Source organism: Girardinichthys multiradiatus, chromosome 5 (assembly GCF_021462225.1).
Source record: "Girardinichthys multiradiatus isolate DD_20200921_A chromosome 5, DD_fGirMul_XY1, whole genome shotgun sequence".
Taxonomy (NCBI): Eukaryota; Metazoa; Chordata; class Actinopteri; order Cyprinodontiformes; family Goodeidae; genus Girardinichthys; species Girardinichthys multiradiatus.
In genome coordinates this window covers 1,819,980-1,844,166 of record NC_061798.1, presented here as the reverse complement: position 1 = coordinate 1,844,166, position 24,187 = coordinate 1,819,980, and the positions used below count along the sequence as shown (strand labels likewise).

Here is a 24,187-nt window from a genome sequence, read left to right as displayed (position 1 = left end):
TGGAGGATTCTTCCTGTTAAAAGAGAGTTTTCCTCTCCACTGTCACTGCACAAAAGTGCCTTGAGACGACATGTGTTGTGAATTGGCACTATGTAAATAAAACAAAATTGAATTGAATTATAAGTGGCTAATAATGGCAATAATAACTATTTATATGTGTCAATGTTAGGCTGAAATCACGGTAGAGGTTTGCATAAACAGCACGGCTACCATAATATTCAAATCAAAATATCAAAAGAGACCGCAATTAACCCAATGTGAAGGCCTACCAGCTTCCTCTGTGGTTATTTCCAGCCATTGGAAGGACTCTTTCAATGATGGATCGATGCTAGACCTCTGTTTCTTCTGCTTGTTAAGCACTCTCCATGACTGACGCAGTGCTGCAGGCCCGTCATTTTGCTCCTCGCCATTAGTGAAATGACCGTCACCCAATTAGTTCTTAGCAGCTACCGGGAAGAACGCCTTAAAACAACATAGTTTATACCCCCTTCGAAGCAGACATGATTTTAAAAAGATTTGACGTTAGCGGTCGCACAGGGTCATGGGGTGAAAGGAAGTGGGAACAGACTATGCGCATGCGCAATAGCTGACATAAGAACCTCACGAAGAGGAAGCCCAGAGGTCAGTCAAATGGCCAATACGCTCATAAAAAATGAGCTACACTGAAAAAGAAGGCTGATAAAGAAGGCTGGCTCTGTTCTGGGGGATGCTTTATAAAATTAAAAACATACAAAATGGGCAACCCTTAGCATCCTCTTTAAAAGACTGTTATTCAAAAACAGCATGTCTCCAGTCAGAGACTTTTTCAGATCTGCTGCAATACAGAACACTAAAGGAGATCCTGCCTACCCACCACCATCTATAATGACTCTGAGAAGAAATCTAGCAAAAGTTGCTACATCTAATTTCGCTTTGAAAGTATTACTAAACTGAACTGTATTACATTCACTGTGGTCTACGTACTCCCCCAGATATACATGTATTCCAACAACTTTCTTTCATACCTAATATTAACTTTTTCAGCACTTTGATCTGTATTCACAAGTTTTGAGCTCAGGGTACATTATTAATGACATTTTGAAGCCATAGTATCAATGTGGAAAACTCCTACCACAAAGAACTAATTTATTACTACAGCACACAGTAAAAGATATACAACATCCAGGATACTTCATTTTACATATATACTCGACATACATGATACAAAAATATTGATCACAGTGTACTTTTAAAAAAAATACAGAAATTGCAATAAACGAAAGATGAAAATAGCATTTAATAAATAATATAAATTTTTCACGTCAGAATACTGAGACATAATTAATTTCCAAATATTTTAAAACACATTATTTAACAAAAGTGTTTACTCTTTCTTCTGCAATTCTTCCTCCCATCCTGTCATTCATTATCCAATTAAATGTCCTCAAAAGAAAATCAGTGCATTTCTCAACTTTCTATGTCCAATTTCCCATATTTGCATTCCACTCCCAACGGTTTCCCCAAGTGTATCAAAATCCACCTACTTAGCTGCCACCATGGCTAAAAAGAATGCTGTTGACCCGCAAGTCTACATGTGATAGGTGATGTATTCAACTCTTTAAGTTTGCATCTTGATGGTAGCTTATGTTCCAGATTTTAGTCCAACCGTCTCCAATGGGAGGGAACACAGCGACACAACTCCTCACTGAAGAAGAAACCTGCTTCACACTTCCGTTTCCTCACCTCACATGGTGGCCTAACACAACTGCAATTAAAAAAGAAGAAAGAAGAAGGCCAGTTTACATCAGTAACCAAAGGAAAAATGAAAAAAACAAAGGTAATGTTTTGAGGACTTGGTCCACATATCTGTGTACCTAATAAAGTGGCCAATGAGTGTATTTCATCGCTTTAAGTTATGCCACCCCTACGGAAACCTTGAGGCAAGTGAGAAAAAAAATCTAAATTATACTATTTCTAAAATATTTTTTTGCCCTGAAAGGCAAGTGAAAAAAACAATTCAGGGGCTTATTTTTCGAAGTGCTTGTCCTTGTAATACTTTACTCAGCCACTAGAGGCACTGGAATCAAACCACCAGCCTTCACTAACAGCTTTATTGTTCAAATGGATGGTTTCTAAGAACCAACGTCCTATTTTCTAAATTAGATTGTTATAAAGTAAAATAAAATATAGTAAAAGCACACAAATAGTGTATTTGTTGGCCATGCTATGTTGTTGTCATACCAAGCTTGTATATTTATATGTGATATAGAATTAACTACAGTACGGATTAATGTAGGATGTGGTTCATTGATTTATTAATAACAGTTGAAGTAGTCTGGCTCTTGTTCTTTGTATAATGTAACAAACCGAAAAGCCTTATGTTTTTTTTTTATATTTTTTTAAATATTATAAGAGCATGTTTCTTTGGCATTGAGTAGAAATGCTTCAGTCATATGAGGTCACCATGACTGAGTAACGTCTATAACTCAAGAAACATCAGTGTAAAGTGTGGAGAGAGCCTTAGTTAAATTCAAATGACTAGTGGCAATCAAATGACAATATACTGGTTCACTCTCTAAGGAAAAGTTTGAAAAAATGTGCTAATTCTACTTTTACCCAACTACATCTAAGCTCAGTTGTTTCCTGATAACTGAATGAATTGGCATAAAAGGTAACTACCAGAACACAAACCTAATCTCTTTCAAGCATTATTATATTGTTATTGTTGTTGTCACCAGGTAAAGTCGTGTATGGACAGCATAGAGAAGAAACGTTTGTAGTAACAATGTAATTTATTAAAATAGTTCTAAACATGAAACATTCTTCACCATAAATCAACCTTATTAAAAAGTGTTAAACTTTAAAAGAAGGTGTGGAGACAATAAAGCTGGAAATGAAGCTGGAGAGGTCACTGGGAGCTGTTCATACTGCATTCTGGAATTACGCTCCACTCGTCCTGCATGGAATGTTGCAGGACAGTGATATTCCTGAATACCGTTGTGCCACAATAAAGAAAGCATTTTATTGTACACTGCTGTGGTTTAGATTTATATGAACATTCTTAATTGTGTGAATGCTGCAGGCATTCACACAATTGAGATCCTGTTTCTCTTTATTCTTTATTATTCCGTCTTCTTCTTCTTATTCTGGTTGCTTCCGTACACTTTTTGATTCGCTACTCCTCCTGCATACTTTGTGCTATTTCAACCGTTCAAATTTCACAATATTCAGGCCTTTCAGGACATTCCGGCTATGACTTTTGGTCTTTATAACTTATATACTTTTTAAAATATTCAGCTTTTTGTGTTTTTTTTTGCTCCCATTGAAATGAATGAGAAACCTCAAAAAGTCTGCTAAAACTTCACTGTTTTTGCCATTTAACTACTTACGCATACTTTCAGTTAGAAACACTATTCAACTTTCACAGCCCTCTGCTATTATTGTATAATTCAACTTTTTGATATCTTTTACATTTTTTCTACACTTTGGATTCAAACTTTATTACAATTTTTTCAGATTTTTAGTTTTATATTGTAATCCAATGACGGAATTCTTCTGTTTTTGAATAACCTGAAAAAGAACGAACAAACTCTCTTCACTCGCTCAATTTTCAATCTATCTATACAAATTATACATCAAAACGTAGGATGCTCTTTCGCGATTAAGAAAATGTCACCCTCATTGATGTGCGACAAACAGTTTTCCGGCAACATGCCCCAAAGCAAAGCAAAGTCAACGCACCCTGTATAGGAAATCTATAGGAATTTCAGAAAAAATCTGAGCAAAAAATCCTTAAACTCACACATTTTCGAATCGCCGCCTCTCGTAAACTGTTCGAGGTAGAGACATGAGCCTTGTGGAGATTTATCTTCAGACCTTGCTGGCACTCACAGTGAAATAATCTTTTTGATACCTTTTATCATTTTGTCATAAAAAAGGTTTGTTTAGGAGTACCAAATCTGTCCTTCCCAGAATCGCTTAAAATTGAAAAATTTCAAAAGTATCCACTTTTCTACACTGTCATATCTCCTACACAAATTTATGTAGACACACAAAAATCTCCAGAATTGTTCACCAATCAAAACATGCTCTACAAAATAAAAGCCATAGTTAGATTTTTTAAACTGATAATAGCATACACAATGATTTTAGAATAGCAAGCAGGTTCTATATAGCTAATGCAACCATGCTGGATTTTCAAAATAAGACAAAACATGCTGTACAAAATAAAAGCCTTTACATTTTAAACTATAGACAATTGCAGCACTGGGCTTCACAATAATGTTGGAGCTCATCAAGTGTAGGAAATAGGACCAGGCCAGCCCTTTAAAATAAGGCTTACTGACATTTTCAAAATAAAAGCCTCAACCTTTCATAGTTACTAATGATTTTTTAAGCTGATAATAGCATAGACAATGATTTTAGAACAACTAATTGAACTAACCCAGACCTGAAAGGACAACCATGCTGGATTTTCAAAATAAGACAAAACATGCTATACAAAATAAAAGCCTTTACATTTTAAATTATAAATAATTGCAGGACTGGGCTTCACACTACTGTTGGAGCTCACCCAGTGTTGGAAATAAGACTATGTTGGTCCTTGCAAATAAGGCTTACTGACACTTTCAAAATAAAAGCCTCACCATTCCATAGTTTGTATTGATTTTTTAAGCTGATAATAGCATCCCCAATGATTTTGGAATAGCAAGCAGGTTCTTTATATCTAGTGGAAGTATGCCAGACCTAAAAGGACAACTATACTGTACTTTAAAAAAAAAACCTAGACATACCCTACAAAAAAACGTCTTCATATTTCACACAGCAATAATTGCAGCATTGGTCTTAACACTATTGCCGGAACTCTGTGATGGACATGGATCTACTTTGTCCTTTCAAAATAAACTCACTGATATTTATAGAATAAATGTTTCAACATTCCTTAGTTGGCGCCTGCCATAACAATGAAGGGAGAACAGTCAGTGGCCTGACTCCCATGCCATTGCCTGGTGGCACCTATTACTACACATCTGTAAACTGGACTCTTTATTTATTGGCGACTGCCGAAGCAATGCAAGGACGCATGATTACTGGTGAAACAAGAACAGGTCTAGATAGACATCTTGAACTCTACCCTCAATCATGATGCACACCGTTCTGTTGCTTTGGTTCTGTACCACAGCCCCACAACCTTTGGCTCTGGTCCGAGAGGCATGCACCATGAGGCAGGCCCCATCTAAATTTCTTCAGAAATTTTCTAGTTTATTACTATTATTATTGTGTGAATGCTGAAGAATGAATAATTTCATAGACTTTTGAATATATGCTGTAGTAAACATTTGCATTTTAGCTAATTTTAGCTTTTACATTGCTTTTTGCATTGTAGATGGGTTAAATTAATATCAGCCTTCATGCTAGTGATAGCCAGTATACTAATGTTAGCATTTTTGCTTCTCTTTCTCCTCTCTTCTGTCTTAGCTGAAAAACACTTTTGCATTTTTTAGGCAATTTCTTGTTTGTTTTTGTGGTTTTTCAGTGTATTTGTTGTAAGATCATTTTCTTCTGAAATTTCTGCACTTTTTTAATGTATTTTAGCACTGACTTCAACTTCTTAGGCTATGTTTTTGCTTCAGTCTATGCTTTTTCAGCTCATCTATGGGAAGCTCTTTCCTGCTTTTTTAATGTTTTTGTATTTCAACAACTATTTCAAGAAGTAGTTTTGAGGTAACTTCACCTTGTTACGCTGTTTTACAGGTAATAGTCTTCCAGCTTAAACAGATCAGATGGCAGTTTTTCTTAGCTATTTCTATTTCTACTAATTTATCAGATTTCAGCTGACATTCTGTTTTCAGCCTTAGCCACTTTCTGCCAGCTTTCAACATGAGTTTAGCATTTCTGTTTTCTTCTAATTTATAAAATTTTAGCAGATTGTCTGCAGTCAATTTCAGCTCGTTTTTGCCAGCTTTCAGCTAAAAAATTCAGCTTTCAGCATTCACACTGCATTTTCGCTGGAAATGCAAATGTTTCTAGTTACAACATAGTTTTCTTCTTTAGGAGAAACATAGAAACTGCTCCGACTGATTATTAATAGACACTTGATAGTAGAGACAGACAATGTTCTTTAAAAATAAATGTAGCAGCACAACAGCATTCAAGAACATCCGATTATACAATAAAGCAAACTATTTCCACAACAAAATACACAGAATAAGTAGTTTTTATATTCAGCTACTCGTAGCTATCAATTACAAAGCCTTATATCTCATATACCAACTATAAACATCAAACAGGTAGCGATATATTGACAGTGCACCCTGCCGAGATCCGGCCATACTCCGTACGGGTGAGCGAGCTTCAACTCCTGCCTGTCATACCTACGGTGTTAGTGTGCAGTTTGTGTGTGTGCTGTGTTTGTTTTTTCCCTTCCTACAGGGTGTGACTGGCAGGTGCTGCTTCACAGGTGTTTTGGATCAGAGCCCAATCAGTGGGGCTTCTTAAGGAGCTGGAACCTGGAGGGAGGTGTCAGCTCATTGTTTTCACCTATGTGGTAACTGACCATGTTGTGCAGCTTTTAGCACTCTTGTTTGTTCACGTTCTCATCAACCCTGTTTTTTCCTGCCTTTTTTCAGACAAACATTCTGGATATCCCCAGGCTCCTGTACCCTCTCATTTAACGAGTTTGATCGGAGAACAGAAACCTGCCAGGTCTGTCGTGTGTCTCCTTCCACTCCTGCCTCCAGCCCAGATGCCCGAAGAACACCTCTGTGAGACCTGACACGCCTGTGCACGGTGGCTCTGGATGTTTCTACTCCAGACTCAGTCCACTGCTTCCGCAGGTCCCCCTGGAATCGGCCCTTCTCCACAATCTTCCTCAGGGTCCGGTCACCTCTTCTCGTTGTGCAGCGTTTTCTGCCACACTTTTTCCTTCCCACAGAGGTGCCTTGATACAGCACTCTGGGAACAGCCTATTCGTTCAGAAATTTCTTTCTGTGTCTTACCCTCTTGCTTGAGGGTGTCAATAGTGGCCTTCTGGACAGCAGTCAGGTCGGCAGTCTTACCCATGATTGGGGTTTTGAGTGATGAACCAGGCTGGGAGTTTTAAAGGCCTCAGGAATCTTTTGCAGGTGTTTAGAGTTAACTCGTTGATTCAGATGATTAGGTTCATAGCTCGTTTAGAGACCCTTTTAATGATATGCTAATTTTGTGAGATAGGAATTTTGGGTTTTCATAAGCTGTATGCCAAAATCATCCGTATTAAGACAATAAAAGACCTGAAATATTTCAGTTAGTGTGCAATGAATCTAAAATATATGAATGTTAAATTCCCATCATGACATTATGGAAAATAATGAACTTTATCACAATATGCTAATATTTTGAGAAGGACCTGTACAAGTCCTCCACAGTGGTCAGAGGGATTTTAAGCCATTCTTTTCGCATGATAGTGGCCAGGTCACTACGTGATACTGGTGGAGGAAAACGTTTCCTGACTCGCTCCTCCAAAACACCCCAAAGTGGCTCAATAATATTTAGATCTGGTGACTGTGCAGGCCATGGGAGATGTTCATCAAACCAATCTTTCACCAGTCTTGCTGTGTGTATTGGTGCATTGTTATCCTGATACACAGCACTGCCTTCAGGATACAATGTTTGAACCAAAGGTTTGGCTACAGCTGCCCGGTTGTGTATATTGACCCTGTGGAGCTCCTGACGGACAGTTCTGGTGGAAACAGGAAAGTTGAGGTGCCGTGATTTGGATAGCCGTGGTTTTATGTTTTTTGGATACAATCTGGGTTAGCACCCGAACATCCCTTTCGGACAGCTTCCTCTTGCGTCAACAGTTAATCCTGTTGGATGTGGTTCGTCCTTGGGGGTATGCTGACATTACCCTGGATACCGTGGCTCTTGATACATCACAAAGACTTGCTGTCTTGGTCACAGATGTGCCAGCAAGACGTGCACCAACAATTTGTCCACTTTTGAACTCTGGTATGTCACCCATAATGTTGTGTGCATTTCAATATTTTGAGCGAAACTGTGCTCTTACCCTACTAATTGAACCTTCACACTCTGCTCTTACTGGTGAAATGTGCAATCAATGAAGACTGGCTACCAGCTGGTCCAAATTAGCCATGAAACCTCCCACACTAAAATGACAGGTGTTTCAGTTTCATTGTCCAACCCCTGTATAGTTTAACTCAGCCATTAAAGCAGAAAAAAACATTGAATATATTATATTTATGTTTTTAGTGAAAGATAAAATAAGTAGTCATATATCATTTACCTGCTTTAGCTATTTTGTAGAACGGAAGTTTACACAACTTGGAAAAAAGCGGAACAATGGTCTGCAGAGCTTTGCTAAATTATTCACCATTTTATTGTGATTTTTCTGATGTAAGTAAACGATACATGGCTTTTTTCCCCAAGTAAAAATTGGACAGTGTGGTCTGCTTTTATGTTCACACCCTCTGAGTGGCGAGTCTTTAGAACTACTTCTTTATGCAGTTACAGCTGCAAGATGGTTACGGTATGTCTCTACTGGTCTTCTACATTTAGATAATAAATTTGTTGCCCATTTATCTTTGCAAAAGATAGCTGAAGCATTGGATGAGGAGCAGCTGTAAACAACTTTCTAGTCTAGTCTAGAGGTTTTCAAAGGAATTTAGATCTGAACATGACCATTTTAACAGATGGACATGCTTTGATCTAAGAGCTCTAATCTAAACCTATATATTTTCTGTGTCTCCAAAAAGGTTTTGGCAGACTGCAAACAGGACTCCATATGGCTTTCTTTCAACAGAGGCTTTCTTCTTGCCACTACTCTACAAATCAGATTCTCCCATCTGAACTATGTGTGGTTTTGTGGTTGTACTGTTAGAAAATGTTAAAAACTTTAAGGGATACTAATACTCAAGGTTATTAGTGATCCATTTGGGTTAAAGTACAGTTCTTTCTTCTTTATTGGTCTCTTTTATCCAAGGATGAACTTCAGAGTACCTGGAAAGAACCCACACATACATGGGGAGAACATGCAAACTTAATGCAGAAAAGTTCCAGGCCGTGACTCAAACCTAGGACTTTCTTGCTGCAATGCAACAGTGCTACCAACTACACCACCCTGATCTCTAGTCAACATATTGATTAGAGAAGAGAGAACAATAGAGCCTAAACAACATACTAAAATGTCTGTAATAAAACCTTTGATATGACTAGACCAGTAAAGCAGGGGTAAAGCAGCATCATAATATAGGTATTTTTCTCCTTGAAAACCTGGACACACACACACACACACACACACACACACACACACACACAGTTAACAGGTCAGGAAGGGGATGGTCAAGACAACATAATTATTAATTTGTGCTCGTTCTTTAGAAACCTAGTTGACTGAACGTTGGAGCAGCAACACCCATTTAATCTGAAGACATTAAGGGACATATGTTCAGGAGAGAGTACTTTCAAAGGTTGTGCATCATTTTCTTGTACTTATTGTTTTTCACAGAGAAACTAATATCTTACAGTGATCTGTCAAGAGTTTATACAGTTCTGATGACCTTGACTATGTTAATAGCTGGACCACAGCTTAGCATGTTCTCATTTATTTCTATACCCGTGTATTTACTATAGGTGATTCCTTCATTTAGATCACATTTTCTTTGTTCAGTATAGAAATAACCAGTTCAGATTTTGCCCATAAAAACAAGTAAGATTATCACTAGAAATGTTCTAGCACAGTCCACATTCTTCAAAACCTTTTTAAACTCCAAACTAGAAGCTGCTCATATCCCACTTTGCTGTGTCCATATGCTAATAAAGACTTAAGCTCTCCTTTTTGTATTTTTCAGTTCGGTTTGACCAGTCAATATTTTTTGGATGTTAAACTATATATGGCCAGCTGCAAATGGGATGTCCGGTTCGGTACTTTAATAAGCTGTTGTGTGTTACTGTCAGGCCACGGATCTGATTGCAGGTTTGTTGTGCTGTCTGGTTGTTCTTCACTCTCTCCATCAGGGTGTGACAGGCAGGTGCAGCTGCACACCTGTTCTCCATCAAGAGCAATCACGGAGGACCCCTTAAAAGCTGCTGAGACCTTGGAGGAGGCGTCGGATTGTTTACTCAACTTGAGTGTTAATCAGACCAACAAACCCTGCTCTGTCTAAGCTTTTGTCCTGTCCGGTCTCCTAACCCCAGCTCTGCTCTCTTCCTAAGGTGGCTGTCAGCTGAACCCTGCTCTGGATTTACCTTCAAGGTTCTGCTTCAGTTTCTGTTGGCTGTCAGCCAACACCATTGAAACCGACGTTTGGCATTGGCATGAGTGACCAAAGGTTTGACTATAGCAGCCCGGCCATGTATATTGACCCTGTGGAGCTCCCGACGTACAGTTCTGGTGGAAACAGGAGAGTTGAGATGCACATTTAATTCTGCCGTGATTTGGATAGCCGTGGTTTTATGTTTTTTGGATACAATCTGGGTTAGCACCCGAACATCCCTTTCAGACAGCTTCCTCTTGCGTCCACAGTTAATCCTGTTGGATGTGGTTGGTCCTTCTTGGTGGTATGCTGACATTACCCTGGATACCGTGGCTCTTGATACATCACAAAGACTTGCTGTCTTGGTCACAGATGTGCCAGCAAGATGTGCACCAACAATTTGTCCTCTTTTGAACTCTGGTATGTCACCCATAATGTTGTGTGCATTTCAATATTTTGAGCAAAACTGTGCTCTTACCCTGCTAATTGAACCTTCACACTCTGCTCTTACTGGTGCAATGTGCAATCAATGAAGACTGACTACCAGGCTGATCCAATTTAGCCATGAAACCTCCCACACTAAAATGACAGGTGTTTCACTTTCATTGTCCAACCCCTGTATATGCTGTTTTAAGATCAGCACAACGGCATTCAGGGACATTCGATTATCTTACAATTAACTTTTTCCATAAAAATATACACCGAAGAAGTAGTTTTTATATTCAGCTACCCATAATTCGCAATAACAAAGCCTTATATCTCACATATAGTGGCTTGTAAAAGTATTCATACCACTTGAACCTTTCCACATATTGTCATATTACAACCACAAACATAAATATATTTTATTGGAATTTTATGTGAAAGCCCAATACAAAGTGGTATACAATTCTGAAGTTAAATGAAAATTGTGCATGATTTATTTTCTTTTATAAATAAAAAACTGAAAAGGGCATTGTGCAAAAGTATTCAGCCCCCCTGTGTCTATACTTTGTGGAACCAACTTTTGCTGCACTTACATCTACAAGTATGGGAAGAAACCTGTGCTATCAGAAATCGAATTTGAATTGCTCAGACTGAATCTGTATTTGCGTAATTTGAAATTAAATGCGTTGCCCTGCGATGGACTGGCGACTTGTCCAGGGTGTACTCCCCATCCGCCCATAGACTGCTGGAGATAGGCACCAGCTTCCCCGTGACCCACTAAGAAGCGGTATAAAAAATGACTGACTGACTGAAACTGAATTCAATGGTTTGAAACTGAATTTGAACTTTATCCCCGACCTGTCTGGTGTGTTCCTTGGACTTCATGATGTTGTTTGCTCACCTCTATTCTCCAACCAACCTCTGAGGCCATCACAGGCTGCGTTTCCATTACAAATGTGTGCAAAATATTGTTGATATTCTGCCAATGTCAAAAAAAGCACAATTTTGCAATTCCACTGTTTCCATGAAATAAGAAATACAATTAAAATCACACATGAATAAGTTTGTTTACATGATAACTCATTAAAAACATTGCGGTGGAGGATGGCCGCTTCAAGATCTTGGTAAATGCTCGCATTTCTTTGCTTTTTGGAATCTAAAATGCTGGTAATGCCTCTTTAGCAAACTAAATTTAAAAAATACTCCTTATGGTGAATCCAAACATGCTGTGGCGTCTTCGTCCTACTCCTTTTTGTCGTCTTCTTCTTCTTTTTCGGCAGTAGTACCATCCGGTTGTTGATCACATGACATGTGTGATGTGAAAAAAAGTGTTTCCATTGCAGTTTTGCGAAATACAACAATTTTGAAACGGCCAAAATACCACCTCATCCTAGCGCAAAAACCTTTTATCAAAAATCGGGAGTTTTTTCGAAATTGCTGTATTTCCATTAAGTTTTTAATTTTTTTTCGTAATTACAATTTGCGCAATTTGATGATCAATTTAAACACATTTACAAAGCAGCTGTTTTTGTACTGAGATTAGATTAAACACAGGTGGACTCTATTTAGTCATTAGCAATCAAGCAACTTCAGAATGCAATTGGTTGGACTCAGACTAAAGGGGGCTGAATACTTTTATACACTGCACTTTTCAGTTTTTTGTTTGTAAAACATTTTTAAATTATGTATAAATTTTAGTTCCACTTCACAATGGTACACCACTTTTTTGTTGGTGTTTCACATAAAATTCCAATAAAATATATTTATGTTTGTGGTTGTAATGCGACAATATGTGGAAAAGTACAAGGGCTACTGTCCCAACTTTAAACACCAAACAAGTAGCAGTAAAATCCGCTGTAAATGCGCCCTGCCGAGATCCAACCGTCCTCCTTGGGGTTAGCAAGCTTCAACTCCCGCTGCAGCAAGACTGAAGTAAAACCTGGAATCTGACTTAGAATGGTTTGATTGTACATAAACAGATGTCGTTAGTCCTCAAGCTAGACCTGATACATGTCTGTTTCCTTGGGCTGTTTATATTTATGGGAATTAGACCAAAGCAAGTAGCAACCTTGACTTAAATGCATCCCTGTACCTGTTGACTGTAAGGCAGAGGCTGAAGACAAAAAACATTCAAACTAATGTAAAATCTTTCAAAGAACAATGAACCACTTGTAGCCAGAGTAATGATGAATAGTAAAAGATAAAGAAGAAGAAATATTAAAATAAAATAAATTATTCATTACTATGGGTTATAAAAGTTCAGAGATTTTCTGCTACACTGTTACTGCCAAGCAGAAACTGTAACACAGTCCAAGAGTTCAACCAAATCTCTGATTTATCCAGCAAGACTATAGTTACAGGTAAAGTAACTAAGCAGTTATAGAAAACAACGGGACCTCTCTCTGTGAGCTCCCAGGTCAATTTGTATGATGATGTGGAAAATCTGTTATTGTTTAGTGCTACTGTAGAAAGCTGAAAAACATAGCTCTAAAGCATGAAAACTGACCCTAACAAAACTTCAATTAAAACTAAAATGTTAAGTAGTTTTTCATCTCATCAATAAAATCAAGATCGTGGTGTGTAGTTGCCTAAGCTTTTTTGTCTGCACATGGTGTATAACTAAAAAATTAGTTTGGTTATTTAAAGAGAGGTATAAGTCTGTGATCAAATTCTCAAAGGAGTTCAAATGAATAAGCATCTTTTTCTCAAACACAGGTTTTTAGCCCTACAGGCATTGGTGACAGGTCCCAGATATCGCTATGTTCTACTCATAAATCACTCTCAAACAGGGTCACAAAAGGTCAGAATTGGACAGGATGGATGAATGTGTGTATGTGTGTGTATTTCCTCCTTTTTGGGGAAGGGATATTGCTAAGTGACAGCTTTGGGAAGTCATTAGCACACTGAGAGCTTATATTACACACAGAGCTCAATTCACTAACCACTTTGTGCTGCTTGACCAGTGATTTTCTTGTGGATAGACATACAATTCAAAATCTGAGTGTCATCTTTCATGTGTATAAATTGACTACTCAGAATGGGTATGAGTGGTGAGGGTTGTGTGATGTACCAGTGGAGAACCTGAAGGGGGCTGGGCAGGGGTTGGAAAAGTTTATATGACTGCATGCCTTACTGTAATGTCCCTCCTTACCTGCATGTTGCTTGGTGAAACCTTCTGCCTTTCAGGAAACACTTGTTTGGTGTTTCATTACATTCACAGGCGCATTTTGTCTTGTTTAGGGGCTGGTGCCTCGGACATGTTTTATTACATGTGCATTGACAGGTCTCTTTGTTGAAGATGTGGTTAAGGGGGCAGGATGGAACAGGCAGCATGTTGCAAACGCATTGGCAAGTGTTTCGGTCCATGTGTCGGTTAGGCCCACAGTCATGAGTTGGATTTTCAAGATGACATACACATTGACAGCTTTCCACATCTAGCTCCTTATCTGGGCCACACACATCTGATGACAATATGTCTGCAGAAATGAAAGGAGAAACACAAACAAGAACAAAAGACAACTTTACAGATATATGCAAGGAGTCTTTCCTTCAGTTTTATATGCTTAAACATAACATGAAAAATATGTAATCTTTTAAAGACAGTATGAGAAAATTGTTAAAATAGATTGCAGCTCTCTGTTTGGGCGTCTTTTAAACTAATTAATGTGACTGAAGGAAATGTTTAAAAATCACTCAGTGTAATAGGGTGCAGGTAGGCAAACTATGTGCATGTCTGAGGTTTAAGTTATGAAATTTATGGATTTTATTTTTGAATACCAACAGATCATATTCAGAAATACTGACTAACAGATTTTTTCATTTTCACAACAAAATACTTATTTGAGGAATCTATTCCTGTTTTGCGGCCCCTTTAAAACACTGCAAGTTTAAAAGAATCTTAAAATAATTAAGTTTCAACCCAGTTTTATTTATATAGAGCCATTTCACATGTCATCTCAAGGAAGTTTACACAGTCAATTCAATCATACGTATACTGTATCTAGTCAGGTTCATACATTTCAATTAATTCTAACTGTCAAACAGTGCAGTCAAATTCAATTTATTATTCAAATTGGTAAAAAAAAGTTTTTCTATCTCATGAAACCCAGCAGATTGCATCAAGTCAGTGACTTGCAGCAGTCACTCCTCCTGTATGAGCATGTAGAAACAGTGGACAGTCGCTGGCAATGACTTTGCAGCAATCCCTCATACTGAGCATGCATGTATTGAGAGTGGAAAGGAAAAAACCCACAGTAGAACCAGGCTCAGTGTGAACGGCCATCTGCCAAGACCAACTGGAGATTTAAGAGAACAGAACAAAGCCACAAAAAGAACACAGAAGCACTAATCTAGGAGTACTTTCTATTGGAAAGAAAATTATTACATTAAAGGCAGGAGCTCCTTTAGTGACTTCATCTAGGACAGAAAGACAGCTAAGCAGATGAACTCTGAGCCAATTTTCAAGTCTAGAGTGTGAAGAAGAACACAGTCAGTAGCTAGAGAAATATGAGAATGTAGCAGAGAGAATGAAAGTGGTCATTATGTCCTCCAGCAGTCTAAGCCTATAGCAGCATAACCACAGAGATAGCTCAGGATAACCTAAGCCACTCTAACTATAAGCTTTATCAAAAAGGAAAGTTTTAAGCCTAGCCTTAAAAGTAGACAAGGTGTCTGCCTCACGGACTAAACCTAGGAGCTGGTTCCACAGGAGAGGAGCCTGATAACTAAAGGATCTGCCACATCCTTCCATATATCTTTAGGGATAAGGTAAAAAACCATCAACCCCTAGCACACACCACCTACCAGCCAACCTGCAACCACTCAGCAGACAAGCCATCCCACACTAGTCGAGGTCGAGAAGCCCGATTCAACCACAGACGCCAGCGATGCCTGTCCTGCCGCATCCACAAGCGACAGCCAGAGCAGCACCACACAGGACCACCACCCCACCACAATACAGCATGCCATACAGCGGAGGAAAGAACACAGCAAAAAGCAACCAAAACAAGATTGGAAGAACTGTACATTTTTACCAATTTATAGAATAATCTGAAACTGAAATTTATCAATACAGTTACCTGAGGGAGGTTTGTGAATGCTGGGGGAAAAGAAATACATTATCTGCATAAATACTGATTTTGTGTTCTGTGTTCATGCATTTTATGCTTTAATATCTGTAGTTTGCCGGATTGCTGCCGCTAGTGGTTCGATAATAATAGTAAACAATGAGTGGCAATGCGGCCATCCCTGCCTTGTGCCCCTATGAAGACAGAAACTGGAAGATGTTTGGTTATTTGTCCTGATACATGTTGCTGGGAACTGTATAATATTTTAACCAGTTTATGAAAGAGTTTCCAAAACCAAATTTACACAAGGTTGCTGACAAGAATTTCTAGTTAACTCTATTAAATGCTTTTTCTGCAGCTCCAAACTATATTAGTGTCAATGTTTTTTTAACATCTTCATCTTTGTATCCACGTAACCTATTGGCCCAAAAGCCTTTATTATAGCCTAAGCTATATTCGTACGCAACTTCGTGCACACATTATAATTCACAGACGTTCACATCCAAAATACAAACTCGGTTTTGTATGATATGGCAGATATGTTTTGAAACATATCTGCCTTCATAGATCTGTTTCACTGGGACTTCAATGGGTTCTGCATGTTAGTATGTGTGTCGTAAGTTGCAAAACAGACACTTACAAAACAGTCACACACAGTCACACCAGGTTATGTTAATCTGTCCTTGTTCATTGAGGAGAATTTGTGGCTGCAAAGTTTTTGCTGAATGTGTGTGTTTCTGAAATCCTTAGTTTGTGTTTGGCTCTGAAAACACTTCATGTGGACCTCGTACAACAACAGAGATATGCACAAAAATGCTAACAGTGTGTGGAACTAAACAGACAGATAAACAGTCTTGTTAACCTACGTTTAGAAGCAGATTCTGATTTACAGAACTATTATTGGCAGTTTGTTTGGGGGGATCAGAAGTTTGTATCCCAATACAGAGGACAAGGGGTGTTAGTCCCCATAATTATTAAACAAAATTACTGCTTTCGGATGAAGCAGCTACAAGCATATACCATTCTCAGGTGAGTGAATTTTCATCAGTGCAAAGTGTTTGCCTTGCATAACATTTGCCTATATGTATCCTGTTTTTTCTGTTTTATCACACTTAAATGTTTCAGATCATGAAACAAGTTTTGATGTCAAGATGACATGAGTAAATACAAAATTTAGTTTTCAAACTACGAGATTGTCAGGGTTTGTGGTTGGTTTGGACCGGGATGCAGACAGAAGTTTGGTAGCCACATAGTCTTTGGAATCTTTTCTTTTATAAAACAATAAACTTACAATAGGAGATGGAGCAAGAGACACAGGAAGCTAACAGGAGCAACCAAGGGGGAACAAATGAAACCAGTAAGCTTTTATACAGAGGGGTGAATGGTGAAACAAAAAGAACGAGAGGGGCAGGTAATCAGATGATTGCTGGTAGGTGTGAATACCAGGTGTAGGGAACTGAGGGAATACGTTTCTATGACAACGAGAGCTGGGAAACGCAGAGACAGGAGGGTAAACTAAACTAGAGACAACTCTAAGGGAAACAAACACTAAACTAACTGGAAGGAGCAGGGAACAGAAACCTAAGCATAAGCTAACATAAATAGTAACTCTAGAAGGAACTAAATCTAAGGACATGGAAACAACTAAAGTAAACAAGCACAAGAATACTAGACGAGAAACTAAAAATAAAACCAAAGAGAGGAAATAACCATAAGGAACAAAACAAAAGAGAACTAAACTAAATAACAGACTTGGGGAAGAAATGGGATCTAAAGTCAACACACAAGCACAAGGATCTAAGCAAATACTAACTAGACAAAAGTAAACTACTAATTAAAGGAACAGGGAAAACCTCTAACGGCAAAGTAAACAAAAACAAAGATCAAAATGGCAGATTCTGACAGAGATAAATTATTAAGGGAAAAAATCTATCTATACCAACCTTGCTACATGTGAAAAAAATAGTTAAGCACTTAGGAATGCCATTCATTGCAAATGCAGCTGTTGCTGTAAAGTGAGACACAGTCAGTGGTTAGGTTTAGGGGCTAAGATCAGGAAATGATGGCTGCACATATCCCCCTTTTCCACTGGCTCATTTTAGGCTCCGCCTTACTTGGTCTCACTACTCTGTAGAAAATCTGTTGTGTTTCCATTGACTCACTGACAGCTGAAGCTATGGCTTGAAGCCCCGCCTCCTACCGTCACTGCAGGGTGCTGTGCCAGCATTAACTGCATGACATTGTTACATTAAAGTAACCTGTGTGAAACGATAAAAAATAAATAGTATATAAAAACATAAATAAAATACAAATAATGTCTGTAATATAGTATATGCAAGAATGTCATGTGTTTTTTTGATGCATAAAATGATCCACTGGGATAATTATCTCGAACACAGCCCAGCCAGAAGTAAGGCACAGGGGGTTTTGATGTGAGAAGGTTGTGGCAGGAGAAGTGGAGAGGAGAGATGCTGCTATCTGGACTAGGAATGCTCCAAAGAAAAAGAATGCCTGAAGAAAGCTTGAAGAAGTTACAATTTTAGGCTTTGTGAGGAAGTTTTTGTCTCAGCTATGGCAATAACCAGGACAAGGACTTTATAGCCTAAAACTGCAGACTTTTGCCCACGGTGATGTTAGTTTTAGGTTGGATATTGGATATTCGTGCTACATGGATTAAGCGGGGTCTTGTTTCAGTTGGACCTGATGCAGATAGTCTGATTACGGACAGCAGCCCTCTGCCTGCTCCTTCCTCCTGTTTACCATCAATAAATTTCCGAACCAAAAATGTTCCATGTTTTCTCAGTTTGTGTTTAATGGCTCATATTGTGGTTCACTGCTGCCACATTATAAATGGGTCTGTAACCCCTTTGGAGCTGATGTCACTGACTTTATTTGTTCTTGAATTTCTTTAGATTGGGTTATGATGTGTTGCCTTTGAGATCTTTTAGCCTACTTCCTGTTGTCAAGATTTCTTGATGCAGATCTTGCAATAAAGAAGATGTCAGGGCTTACAGCAGAGCTGTTTTAAATGGTACTTGAACCAGAGTGCAAAGAAGCAGCGCCAAATACCACTGAGGAACCAGCGGGCATGACATTGTTCACTATCTACGCGCGCCTTTTAAGTAGGGATATTTTTCTGCCGATACCGATGTACGATAATTGTATTGCTGCTGTGGCCGATATCTGATATTTGCCGATATTATTACTAATAATAATAGGAAAAATTCAGATTTTTTTATTTATTGAAAATGCAAATTTGCCTTTAAATTGTACAATCACATTGCACTGGCCTTAAAATGTTTAGGCAAAGATATAGCAGGAACATTTACAAAGCCCGTGTAACAACAAACAGCCATAAAAAAAAATAGAAGCTCAGCTTATCTGACTGTAAACCTATTTGATGTAACTGTCAACATCCACCTTCAGTTTTAGGTATGAACTTAAGTGTGCTCATAAATGCGTGCAGCAACAACCTTGTATAGTTCAGGTAGTCCAGTGTCGGAAAAAAAATGGCTATTCGGTATGCTGTAACGGGGCTCAATGTGTTCCATGAGCCGACGAAACCCTGTGTTCTCTACTATACAGAAAGGTTGGTCGTCCAGCGCAATCATTCGGTTATCCTCTTTGTTATAGATATGGCTTTCGCTGAATCTTTGCTGAATTTCTTTGTTTTCTCCAGTTCTTGTGCAATAGTTCTCTGTTTATCGGTAGCTCCGGGCTTGCTTACATTAGCTTGTTGCTGGTATTCATTGTACACCGATGGGTGTTTATTTTTCAAATGTGTTCTTAAATTTGTGGTATTGAAAGACCTCGCGTGCTCACCACCCCGCATAACTTCACCTATGCACGAATTGCATATTGCTATTCGGCTGTCTTCTTGGGATACCGTAAAATACTTCCAGACTGCTGACATGTTGGCTTTAGCGTTGACCTGCCATTGAACTTTAACGTCCGCATGTGTGAATTGGAGCGTCTCCAGCTGCGTTCAGGGACTGTTTGGAATCCCGCAGTCACACAAACCAAACAATATGACATCGGGGAATGTTTTTACTCATCGGACCGATGCCGATATAAAAAGAAATTAGATATATCGGCCGATAATATTTGCCATGCAGATTTATCCTCCATCCCTACTTTTAAGTATCATTTCATCAGTGGGTGGTTAAAGGCTATTATGTCTCCAAAACCTTCATGATGGGAGGAAATAGATGTGGAAAGTTTTATTTTTGCTGATAGCTAAATTCATGTTCATCAGCTGGAAAAATTACAAAATGCCGGCTAGTGGAGCTGAAATGGCATCCACCCCTTGTTCGCACACCAGCTTTCCATTTTGATGTGTATAACACTGAGGTAGAAGAGGCCTGCGTCCCCTGAATTGTGAGCACCACCTCCTGGGGGAGGCCAAGCCTCTCTGAGTGCTGGCCTGTCTGCAGGTAGCCACTGATCAGCCCTCCTGCCTGGAGGAGTGTGTCTTGCCTCCATGGCAGCTTTCACAGGTGGCCTACCAGCAGCTGCTTTAGATTTGGGAACCACGGCGCGCCTATGCGTTCATTGGCTATGAGAATCAATGACAGCTATTCCTCTAGAACCCGATCTAGGAGCCAGTGGCACCAGAGGGAGCATCCTCAGCCACGGACTGTGAGTGAAGGCATCAAACTCATAGTGGTGGATCCTCCCCCAGTTTAAATGATAAACACAACAGACACTGAGCGTTCTCCCGTGTAGGGAACAGATTCATTGCTGCTCTGCCGAATCTGCTCCAGATCTGAGAGATCAGGTCAGGGTGCTGATTTGTTTAAGACATTGGGGATGTTAACTGCTGTTTATGAGAGCAGATTCATGTGTGCCCAGCACAACAGCTGTCTGGCAATGTTTAACAGCTGACCTGAGCACATGCCTCCTAGTGGATTTTTTGTAAGCTGTATATAATCCTCTGTGCTCTATTCTGTCAGGATCCGAATGTGCTGATCTCGCAGCAGCGGAGGAAAATTTTGTGTTACTTTCCACACCGTAAGAAGCGTCAGCACATTTATGTGGATAGAAGTGTGATCCAGCCACTTTCCTCCAACTGTCTGAGACAAACTGCCCCTCCCCACCATGACAGTGACACTTCTGTGAACACTGGAATGTGTGACACGGGTCTGCTGATGGGTACTCCCTCTGACAGTGTGGGGATTTCCCCAGTGAACCAAGTTGACTCCCATTGAGGGAGGGATGGAAATCATCTGTCTCATCCCGCACACAGGATCTATGCGCAGGCAAGTGAACCATCTTTGAAGGTTTCTCATATGAAGCAGAACCAGCGAACAGCCACATGAGCTGCTGACATCATTCCCAGTAACTGAAAGGGCTGTTACTACACTGTGAAGTCTGACATGACTGGCGTCTGCTCTCATCAGGCTCTCATTGTGTATGAATTTATTTCTACCCCCAAATAAACGGCAATTTAGGATGGGAGAACAGAGATTTTTTCCCAGTTCATGGAAAAACTCAGTTTTAATAGATGTGTCACCAGTGCCTTCATTTGCACAGCTCCTCTCTGGACCGAGCTAGTAAAAGCAGGTCATCCAGATAAAATAAGATTCTCATCCCTGCAGTGCACAACAGCTACAGCGCAGTTTGTACGCATCTGGAGAATTTTTGTGTGTAGATGGGCAAGTGGTGTATTGATTTTAAATTCCCTGAAAGGAGAAACACAGATATTTTGCGGAGATATTGGGATGATGGGGATAAATAGAGAAAGTAAGAACAGCTAATAAAGTTTGTCTGAATAAAAGTGTCTTAAGCTGCTTTTTAAAGGAATCAACAGAGTCAGCCACATAGAGAGACAGGGCCAAGGTGTTCCACAGCCTGGGGGCTACTGCCTGAAAGGACAGGTCACTCCAAGTTTTCAACCGGGACTTAGGGACCTTGAGGATATTCTGGGCTGAGGACAGAAGAGTGAGGCCATAAAAATAAATAATCAAAATTTCAGTGATATATTTGGAGGCCTGTCCATTAAAGCTCTAAAAGTTAAGGCTAAATTTTAAAATCAATTCTAAATTTAACAGTTAGCCAATGTAGGGAGGACAAAACCAATGTGATGTGTGCCCCTCTGTTTGTTCCTGTTAAAAGCCTCACAAGTGACAGCAGATTTGTTAAAATGTTGGTTACTAATTCAACCAGGCGTATGCATTGTTTTAGGCATTAGTGTGAAAAAAATATTTTGAATTGTCTTTATGTGCTTCTGGAGGTTTAGGACTGAGTCCAACACTGCACAATGCACGACTGATCTGTGGTTTCTAGCTGTAGTAACTGAAGCTGGGTGCTGACTCTTGATGGCTCCAACTTTGGCGCAAAAATAATTATTACTTAAGTTTTGTTTTTATTCAACTGAAGAAAATTGCGGCACATCCACAAATTTAATCTATGCATCCCGGCCATTGTTAAGAAGGTATTCAACTGTTGAAACAGCTTTTTTAAGAACTTTACTGATAAATGGGATATTTGAGATGAGCCTGTAATTTTGTAATAGCAACTTGTCCAGATTATTCTTTTTAATACTGGTTTTATAATTGCTGTTTTTAAGGCCCAGGGGAAAACTCCTAACAATATGGATTAGTTTAATATTTGAACCAAATCAGATGGTATGCCAAACAAAACCTTCCTAAAGAAAGCTGGAGGAGAAGCTTAGTTGATGTATAATTTCTTCTTTGTTTTTGAAGTTGAATTTGTAGAATTGTGTCATTTTTGCCAAAATTTGTTTTGGTTGGACCAAGCATTCGTACTAGACTTGATACTGATGTACAGACTACTTTCTTTTGAATTTTCTTAGTGAAGAAGTTAGCAAATTAACTGCAGGACTTGTTAGAGCGGAGTTTAGATGCTACAGATGCTAACCGAATTACATGATGTGGGCATGGTAAGGCGTATTCGTCACTTCCTGTTTTCACTAGGTGGATTGTTTGGTGTGTGAAGACTCTCTTGATTGATCTGATTTCTCTTTACTGTGATATCTCTGACTTGTTCTAATATATAAGCATGTTAAAACACATATTTTATGTTGCTGCATTTAACATTGGGGACCCTCCGTGTCTTACACAGTTTTTCTCGTAGTGGTAAGGGGTCGCTAGCGTAGCGTTAGCTCCACCATAGTTACCCATTCTGCTGTTTCTCTCTCTGAGTCTCCTCTCTCCTGCTCTCTGTGTCAGATGTTCAATTACTCCTCTGCCTCCTTTAGTGATAATGATACATGTAATAAATGTAGCATTTTTGTAGCTTTGGAGGAGGGGGTCTAGATTTGGAGGCCCCGGCTCCACACTATTGAAAAAGCAGCAGATAGCAGGCCCCTTAGCCAGCGCGGAGCCACCGAGGGTAGCTCCGTGTAGCAGTCCTTCAGCAGAGCCCGTGCAGTCGGGGCCTCAGGCCGGCTAGCTGACGGTACGTAGAAAGCATAGTCCTAGATCCCGTCCCACAGGTCACCACTAACCTGTCTGCGTTTCTAGCAGATTTTGCCTGCTCAGCGACACACCCACTGAGAAGCCGACTCTAGTGATTGGCAGCTCTATAATCAGAAACATAGCACTAGAGACACCAGCAACCATAGTCAAATGGGGCCAGGGGCCAGAACGGGCGACATCAAATCCTACCTGAAACTGCTGGCTAAGATTAAGTGTAAATACAGTAAGATTGATATTCACGCTGGCGGTAATGACACCCGTAATTGATAGATTTTTAGCCATCTAATCTACTGTTTTCATATGAAACAGTCAAAGTGAAGCATAATATTTGTTATAGAGTTTGGCTGGTTAAAAGTAATTTCGATAGTTTGATTATGTAGGAAGATAGCAGTAAGGTTTGTTTTTATCCTGCTGTTTTTGAAGTACGGTCAGAGACTGAGTTATGATTCACCATTATATTACCTGCAGTATGCTGTTAAACATTAATACTGTGATTAGGAACCAAATTTTAAATACTGCCATATATATCATACGTAGATATGAGTTGGATTTTTCAGCTGTATTAATAAAAAAAACCAAGCAATGCAAATTAACCCTATTTGTTAAACAGTGCACTATGCCTACCATGGTGCTGCCTAGGTGGTCTTAAATGAAGCAGTGGTGGAGGAAGGGGCGTAGGTTGCACATTGGGAGCCATTCTGACACACTGACACTGCTTGATGCTCCACATCTGACCAGGAGGACATGTCCTGTTGGCTATTGGGCACCTTCAGAAGAAAAAAAAAAGATCTTACAGCAAAATTGGAGTTACCAGCTATTTATACATTTTCTGTAGGCAGGTCAATGAAAATAAAAATGGAAAAGCTCTTGTATTTACCTACAGAGCTCTTTAAGCCAACTGTGACCATCAAGTCTATAACCTACTGACAGAAGTTAGGGTTAGAATTAAGCATCTCTAAACATTATTAAGAATCTTTAAACATTATTTTCGGCTTGTTGTTTGGCTTTTCTGGTCTCAAATCTC

At 39.3% G+C, this 24,187-nt stretch overlaps 1 protein-coding gene across 4 annotated transcripts in view; it reads right to left on the bottom strand.

The window, feature by feature from the left end:
- Window positions 1-1,089: 1,089 nt before the first annotated feature.
- vegfc (vascular endothelial growth factor c) overlaps window positions 1,090-24,187 on the bottom strand; it is a 138,904-nt gene continuing 115,806 nt past the window's right edge. For all 4 annotated transcript variants that reach the window (XM_047364646.1, XM_047364645.1, XM_047364648.1 and 1 more), the window contains 3 exons: window positions 23,788-23,930; window positions 13,810-14,134; window positions 1,090-1,744 (listed from right to left, as the gene is read on the bottom strand). In XM_047364646.1, the coding sequence (XP_047220602.1) occupies window positions 1,636-1,744; window positions 13,810-14,134; window positions 23,788-23,930 (577 nt within the window). In that variant the 3' untranslated portion in view covers window positions 1,090-1,635. The remainder of the gene's footprint in view (window positions 1,745-13,809; window positions 14,135-23,787; window positions 23,931-24,187) is intronic.